The 8,453-nt window shown below is 34.6% G+C and overlaps 2 protein-coding genes across 2 annotated transcripts; one reads left to right on the top strand and one right to left on the bottom strand.

The window, feature by feature from the left end:
• Positions 1-247: 247 nt before the first annotated feature.
• LOC140981973 (uncharacterized) lies at positions 248-3,743 on the bottom strand. The gene is made up of 5 exons (XM_073448384.1): positions 3,379-3,743; positions 3,206-3,283; positions 2,564-2,645; positions 1,106-1,248; positions 248-839 (listed from the first exon to the last, which is right to left on the bottom strand). Exons 1-5 carry the CDS (start codon positions 3,631-3,633, stop codon positions 636-638), a joined length of 762 nt encoding a protein of 253 aa, XP_073304485.1. The 5' UTR covers positions 3,634-3,743; the 3' UTR covers positions 248-635.
• A 928-nt stretch (positions 3,744-4,671) lies between these two features.
• On the top strand, positions 4,672-5,138 carry LOC140983478 (uncharacterized). The gene has a single exon (XM_073450547.1). It carries the CDS (start codon positions 4,710-4,712, stop codon positions 5,013-5,015), a length of 306 nt encoding a protein of 101 aa, XP_073306648.1. The 5' UTR covers positions 4,672-4,709; the 3' UTR covers positions 5,016-5,138.
• The last annotated feature ends 3,315 nt before the right edge of the window (positions 5,139-8,453 follow it).

Raw genomic sequence — 8,453 nt, 5'->3', positions numbered from 1 at the left:
GTTTGGATGAAACAAATATGTTTAATAAATAATATCTCATCCTCCGCAACAAACGAAATGATAGGTAATTGTTTTAATAGATTAATTGTCGTAACAGGAGGGAAGGCGCGGCTGACTCTTTTGTTTAGGGAATCGCAAAAACTAAAATCTCCACGAATTTCTCTTCAAAAGATGAATATCATTTCTACCCTGAGATGAGATTTTGAAAATAACAGGAACCTGCATTTATGCTTCACTGTTCAAAATCTTCAAAGAGTTAACAATGCAAGCATATCATGGTAAAGTAAATTCACAAAATGGACATAAATTCATAAAATGACACGAAAACAAAGGTTACCACAATAAGGTATAACTAGGAGTGCACACAAATGGACCTTTTCACGGATATATTACATGTTATATAAAAACTACGCGATCTTCTGAGTTCGATAATAACACGGGCTTTGCTTGATAAATCTCGATGTCAAGCTCAAACATAATGAGTAAGAGCTAAGAACAATTGATTTTTTAGCTTCGTACCAAACTGTTCGAATACCTCAAGATCGAAGAAGAAAAAACTAGGTATAAGCTTTCATCCACTTCAATCTTAGTACTACGTTTCTCCAGAAGAACTTCTTGAACTTTAGATTTCATCTTCAATCATTCAGCTTTGAGAGCAAATAGAGGCAGCTGGAGCAGAGAAACACTGATGCAGAGAAGCAAAGTAAATCCACAGGTGAGAGAATGACTGCTCTCTTGCTCTTTTCAAACAACCCAATAAGAAGAAGCATTACAATAACATGGCCAACTTTAGTTTTCAATCCATTGACGGTTTTTATTTCCAACCATCGTGGTCGTTCCTGATTATTTCACACCAAGAAAATACACAAGATCAGAAAAAAAGGATGAAAAAATGGAATTTCAAGTGCATTTACGATTATGCATCAACCCTGACACCAATGAGAATACTTTATGACAAAAACCCACGTATTATGGCCCTTTGAACAAAATAACTCAATTTGCCACAATGCCGTTCTTAAGTTTGATTTGATCTTTTTTAGTTTGTACGTGTGGAACAAAATAACACCAGCAAGAACAATTAAAAATTATACAAAAACTGACAAACCTTGAGAGTGAACAAACCAAACAAATTTGATCTGTAAGTGGATGTTTCCTCTGACAAGTACTTAGCTTTATCAAGATTGCTAATGAAGAGCTCGTAAAGGCCCATGCCAAATACCAACATCACGGTTCCCAAGAGGTAGACATCTAGCCAGTTGAAATATTTTAGCTCAAAACTTATATATAATACAAGTGGAAATAAAAAATGCACACGAGAAAAGTTGTCTTTATTGTGTTTGTGTGTTTTATCAAAGTCTACAAATTTTACAGCTGCTTTTCTTTTTCACAGGGACAAGGGGCTAGATGGAAGGTATTCATTCATACGGCATTCAAAACACAAAGTAGGCTGTGCGTTAAGAAGCATTAGACCAAAATATAAAGGGATATTGGTTGCAAACAAGTTATGGACAACTGTATAGATCTCTCTTTCACCATTTGTTGTATTAAACAAATGCTTAATATTTATCAGTTATCCTAAACTACACAAGCATGAAACATGCTTAATTTTCTTTTGAAATTAATTTTAGCCCCTATTTTCTATTAAATCTAATCTTTGTATCTTCTCAATACCATTCATGGTGTTTACCAAATCGACAACATCAAATTTGCTTTAAATTGTACTGACGACGACTGGAAGTAACTGTCCACTGGTCTTGAATGTGATCATTGGCGGACTAGGAATTTTTTACAAGGAACTGACTCATGAATTTTGGGAAAAAAAATAACATTTAGAAAATCAAATAAAATTGTATATGAAAATGAATTTTTTGTTCTCTTTAATTGCCCCCTAGATTCCCTGCTACCGTGCGAACTGTATTGGTGGACTAGACTTGTGACCAGAAAGTGACTCTCTGCATTTCTGGATACAAAACTAACATTTTAAAAAAATTTCACATAAAAGTTAAATATCGTTCTTTTTTCTTTTTATCAATGAGTTGATTACCCCTGGTTTCCTGCTACCAGCTCTGCTCTATATGTGATTCTTAACTAAACGATACCAACAGGAACCCAAGAGGAAATGGATGCTTTTTGCGGATCAAAGTAGTATATTCATAGCTACAAAACAATAAATTGGGATCAATATTAGGGAAAAAATTTAATTTTCTTCACATAGATATAGATGATATCCAATTTTAGTCATTTATCTAAAATACTATTTTCCCCATCAAGATGGTGTATGGATACCTATCATTCCTTTATCAAACAATGTCGTGAAGTTTGGGTTTAGTCGTTTAGATAGCTCCTTGGGTAGATTAGATGTCGAAAATTTTCAGCTTTTAGACCGATTAGTCTGAAACTGGATATAAATATCCAAATAAAAAATTGGAAATTGACAAAATTACAAGCCAAAATAAAAAAAAATTGATCCAATCAGTTGGAGATATTTATGGTGAAATATGAAAGAAACTTGGATAAAGAGAAGAAGCTGCAACCCATAATTTTCTTAAATATTTATACTCACCAATAGCCTCAACAAGTGAGATAATCACTCTTCCTCGGTCTATAAAATAATCTTGGAATGAAGAGACAACATGAGTACAACCCTGAGTATTGAAAAAAAAACACATCTTCAATTAAAAACATCTTCGATTGCCATTAATTTTTCAAAAAAAAAAAATCAGCACTTTTGAAGCAGATATAAAAAATTTGGTTTTCCTGATGAACTTCGTGTTGATCATGAATAATGATCAATGAATCTCAGATATACTCTTGCCTATACAATCATCGAAATTCAGGATCCTGTCATCTGTTCCCAGTTATGAAGGTACAGGTGTTTCTAACTAATTCAAAGGTTCAAAGAAATCTGAAAGGCAAAATTTGCATTTCCAGTTCATACACAAGATCTCTATTAACTTCTTGTTATTGAGGATGAGTTAACAAGATGTTGTAACTATATATATCCATTCCTGCTGTCTATCCAGCTAAACCCCTTCTTATTCTTGTTGACAAAAACATCTGGATTGATTCATAAACAGTCAATTCATCCTAATTATCTCCCAGTCTCTTGCTCTCTTTCTGTTACTAAGCATCAACATAAACATAAATAAATAAATGTATGTCGACCATCTATCTACTCATACAGATTAGATGTAGCAATCAATACCTTAATAAAACAAAGAAAAGACCCAATCAATGATCCCCAAACTGCAAGAATGGCCAAGAACCGGCACCCGTAGATAACCTGCCTCGTCAAAGCAACAAACAAAAAGCAATAAACAATCAGCTCATTTATAACCTTTCGAATATCAGCAATCACAATAGCTAAATCAAAACAACCTTTTCAATTTGAACTTCAACACCGTCCAATCTCTCTTTCTGCGAATCACCGCATACACTTGAACCAACATCTGATACCACAGCAGTTATCGAGGAACGAATCAATGGAGAGTAATTCAGCGAAGAATTTGCGGGCAACAAAGAAAATCTTGAATCAGGAGAGCGAAAACAAAGAGCCCATCTGGTGTTAGGAGCAAATTTTGTCGACTTGGTAGATAACAGAGGAACTGGGGCTATGGATTTTGCTAAATTCATAGTCGAATCTCTTTGGTCGGTCGGGAGAAGAGAGAGCTGAAAGCTGATTGTGACCACTGGAAAAATTTCATAATTACACTACACATTCATATGGTATAATTTTAAGCATTTTCTTTGAAGGATACATCCAGCTTCACATCCTTGTTTGATACGGAAGTTGTTGGTTCAATGATTTAAAAACGACATCTATCTAACAAAATTGACTCATCATCTCGTTTCACAAAAATTTCGTATAAAAATACATATTCGAATATTTCTTATTGAATGGTATCAAATTAACCTGTGTTTTAAAAATTGGTCTAACCGTCGAGCGATTGAACTATTTTTAAAAATAAATCGGTTCGATCATGACTACTATTATGAAAATATGGAATTTAACCCATAAACAAGACCAAATACTTTACCATCAGAAGCTCATATTCTTTTAGATAATCTCCTAATTTTTCAAGAAACAAATAAAAATAGATTTTTTAATTAGAAATAATCCGGTTAGTGTAGGATATCTATACAGAACCGATGTGCTGTCCATAAAAAAAGGAGCAAGAAATCACTACTTACACTTGCCATGGGCCTCAACTATTAAAAAAATAAATAATAATCTCATAAAAGGTCTCCTTCGTCCGGTGTTTCTAGAACAAGATTGCTCCGTTCGATCGAAACCGATCACGAGTTTAATCCGAACATTGTCAAAAACCATTTCATCAATAGTCGGACCGATATTAAACCGGTGAATTGATAGGTTGGGTATTGGACCGATTCAATTTTTTTTAATATAACTTATGTTTATATNCTATTACAAAATAATTCCATTTTTAACGAATAAACAAAATATTTTTAAATAATTAATTAACACGCGACTAAAAAAACTTGCTTGAGTGTGACTTTAATAAATGATTTTCTTCATCCTCAAAAAAAAAAAAATTATTCGATTTGATACTCACATGCCTAAACTTAACACATGTCCCGAAATCAGCCAACTCAAATGACAAGTGTAACTCCCATGCAATATAAAAATACCCAAACGTGGCACTTTCTCGATTCGCACACATTGCACAGAATCAATCAATATTAAAGAAATGGCAGGAAACGACCAAGATTGGAGAAAGAACGCAGACACGCACAAGATGAGCACGGAGGAGATGAAGAAAACCGGGGTCGACGCCTCCAAACGGCCGCCGGGCCACAACCCGGGTGGCGTCCTTCACCAGCGGCGCGGACTGCCCTACAGCCCTTATGTAATGGCTGCCGGGGGCGTTGCTGTTGTCGGCACTATCTGGTACTTCACTATATATTTGCACAAGAAGCCGGAAGCCAGTGCCCGGGACGTGGCCAAGGTGTCGGCAGGGGTTGCGGAGCCGGAGCAGACTCGGCCTCGCAAGTGAGATGATTGCAAATATATATATATANNNNATATGGTCGTGAAGATTAATGTAATTTATGTTAAATTGTTCAAGTTTTATTATGTATGGGTGGGGATGTATAATCTTTAATTGGCAATTACTTTTGATGACTGACCAGATATGAAATTATACGAGTCTCTTTGTGTCAATATGGGTGAGAAAATATTAAAATTTTAGGTATAATATTTATAAATTTGATGTAATAAAAAATATTGTGTGCAACTATCTTACTAGTGAAGTAATTGAAGCAAAAATGTAACAATTCTGATATACAAGCAAAATGAGGTAAATTAAATTTGGGGAAATTTTCAAATGACGTCAAAAGATGTTGAAACAAAAATGTAACAATTCATACACATACAAGCAAAAAGAAGTAAATTAAATTTGGATAAATTTTCAAATTCACTCTTATTTGGGTATAAAAATAATTACGATGAATTTTGAAGGCATACATAATAGACGTGGTGGATCTAACGCATACATAAAATTTTTTGAAAAAGTGTTGTTAAATAGTCCTATAGAGAAGAACCATGTCTTTAATGGTAATATTCAAGTGAAAAATGATGAACAAAACCATTATTTTTATTTTTATTTTATTTAAAATTTTCATTAATAATTTAAGAATTTTTTTTTATAAAAAATTATAAGAAAAGATGGTATTTTGAGACCCGACCCTTTTATTTTACTTTTTGGTGGATCGGGTTTGCGACCCGACTCTCTTGTATCTACTTATACGAAAGCGGGAATAAATTTTCTCTCACCAGTTTTAGTACGGTTCTCGGTTAAGAGAAAAAACACGCGTAGTACGTTTCTTTCTACAACAATCAAGTGTTTGTGCTGTCAATAAGAAGTTAATCGGTTCTGCCCACCTCTTCCTTCTTTTTCACCTGTATCTTTTTTCTTTCCTTTTTCTTCGGTTGTTGCATTTGTTTTTCGGGTTTTTTTAATTCTCCATTTTCTTGTGCGCATTCCTCCTTAAAAGTTTCGTTTGTTGTTCGATCTTCTCGCTGGAGAGCCAGAAAGTGTCGACAGGTGAGTGTTCCCTTTCGTTCTCTTTGATTATGTTGTTCTTCATGTGTTTTTCCCCTCCCGTAGCTATATTTTAATCGTGTTCTTTTTCATCTGTATCTTTTTTCTTTCATTTTTCTTCGGTTGTTGCATCTGTTCTTCGGGCTTTTTTAATTCTCCATCTGCTTGTGCGCATTCCTCCTTAAAAGTTTCGTTTGTCGTTCGATCTTCTCCCTGGAGAGCCAGAAAGCGCCGACAGGTGAGTGTTCCCCTTCGTTCTCTTTGATTATGATGTTCTTCATGTGTTCTTCCCCCCTCCCGTAGCTATATTTTAATCGTGTTGGGAAGTGTCGCTCGGTAACCCGGAATGACTTAATTTGATGTCGTTTCCACCGTTTCTTTGTAGAGGTCCCTTGTTTTTTTTTTCGCTAGTGCGGAGGGCCCTTTCTTTTCCTTTGTTATAGCTCAGATGCGTTTTCCCCTCCATTCTATTCGGCCCTGTTGTTCTTTTTTTTTCCCTTCCCTCGCAACTACAATAATCGTGTTAGAAAGTTTTGCCCACTCCCCACCCGCCTTATTTTGGTGTCGTTTTCCCTGTGTCTTTGTAGAGGTCCTTCGTTTTTCCCTTGTTTGAACGGAGAGCCCTTGGTTTTTCCTTTGTTGTGAATTTTGTTATTTAATTTAATTTAATTGAATTACTAAAGGAAATAATTTGGTACGATTTTTCCTAGAGATTTAAAGGTTTTTTTGTAATTTCTTTGGGCTGATTTGTTTCTCATTCTCTATTAACATGACATACTTTGTTTTAGTTTTTGTTTGCCTTTGTTTTGGGGATGTGTATGCTCATACTGATCGTTAAAATAGGCTGATGTTTGTTCCCGTATAGATTTATTTTATTTGGCTATATAGAAACAAATTGCAATCAATAAGAAGCTTCAACAACTTAAAGCCATGGCTAGCTCGTCCTCTCGTGCTGCATACAGGTTCAATCTTTATATACAATTTTATTAGTTTACCCTTTAGTATTCTTGTTTTTTTACTATATATGCGGGTTTTTTTTTAATCTTCATTAGCATCGAAATATTTTAACTATTAGCTTTTCTGGTGTCAAACTATATGTTATAGCTCATTCTTGTGTGTTTCCTTTTTTAAAAAAAGTGATATCTAGCATTAGTTAAAAATTCCATATACCAGTAAAACAAGTAATCTCTACAAGAAATTCTGCATATAACAACGCACATATGACAACGGTTTTTATGTGTTTTAACAACGATTTTAGCGAAAACCGTTGTTTTTTGGGGTCAAAGACAACGGTTTTCCAAAACCGTTGTCTTTTTGGGGTCAAAGACAACGGTTTTTAGGGTCAATGACAACGGTTCTATAAAACCATTGTCTTTGAGCATTTTTTTAGGGTCAATGACAACGAACCGTTGTCTATTAGCGTGTTTTTTTGGACAATCTACAACGGTTTTAAGAAACCGTTGTCGATTAGCGTGATTTTCAGACAAACAACAACGGTTTTTGAGAACGTTGCAATATTTAGCGACGGATTTTATAAAACCGTCGCTAAATATTGCGACGGTGAATAAACAACCGTCGCTAATTTTAAATTAGCGACCGGTTTAGCAAAACCGTCGCTAAATTTAGCAACGGTTTTACGTAAATCCGTCGCATGTTTAAAATTAGCGACCGTTTTAAAAACTCGTCGCTAACCGTCGCTAAATTTAGCGACAGTTTAGATCCAAACAGTCGCAAAATTAAAAACTGCGACGGTTTTTTAATTACCGTCGCTAATAGCGATAGTTTAAACAAAACCCGTCACAAAATGTCTATAAATATCACCATACTCGGTCCATTTCCCACCACAACACTTAAATTTTTCTCCCTACACAAATTTATCACTTCACATATACTTAAAATTTTTCTCACCACTTCAACACTTAAAATTTTTCTCTCCTATACGATTTTACTACTTCACAACACTTAAAATTATTCTCACCACTTCACAAAATTTAAAATTTTTCTCTCTTAAACGATTTTACTACTTCACAACACTTAAAATTTTTCTCTTTGACACAATTTTAGTTTCGATTGTTAGTTTTTTTAGATTTATTAGATTATAAAAAGTTTTTTTTTATTTTTCGAAACAATTTAGCGACGGAAATCATGATTATAAACCGTCGCTAAAAGTAGCGACGGAATTTATTGAGAACCGTCGCTCATTTTAGCGACGGTCGTCGCTAATTCAAAATTAGGGACGGTTATGAATAAATCCATCGCTAATATTATTTGCGACGGTTTGAAGAAACCGTCGCAAATTCGACCTACCACAACAGATAAAAACCGTTGTCGTTGAACGGACTTTCAACAACACCCTCAGTTACAACAGTTTTAGTATGGCTACGACAACGG

This window comes from Primulina huaijiensis, chromosome 8, assembly GCF_012295235.1.
Source record: "Primulina huaijiensis isolate GDHJ02 chromosome 8, ASM1229523v2, whole genome shotgun sequence".
Lineage (NCBI taxonomy): Eukaryota > Viridiplantae > Streptophyta > Magnoliopsida > Lamiales > Gesneriaceae > Primulina > Primulina huaijiensis.
This window is presented reverse-complemented; position numbering and strand designations above follow the sequence as displayed.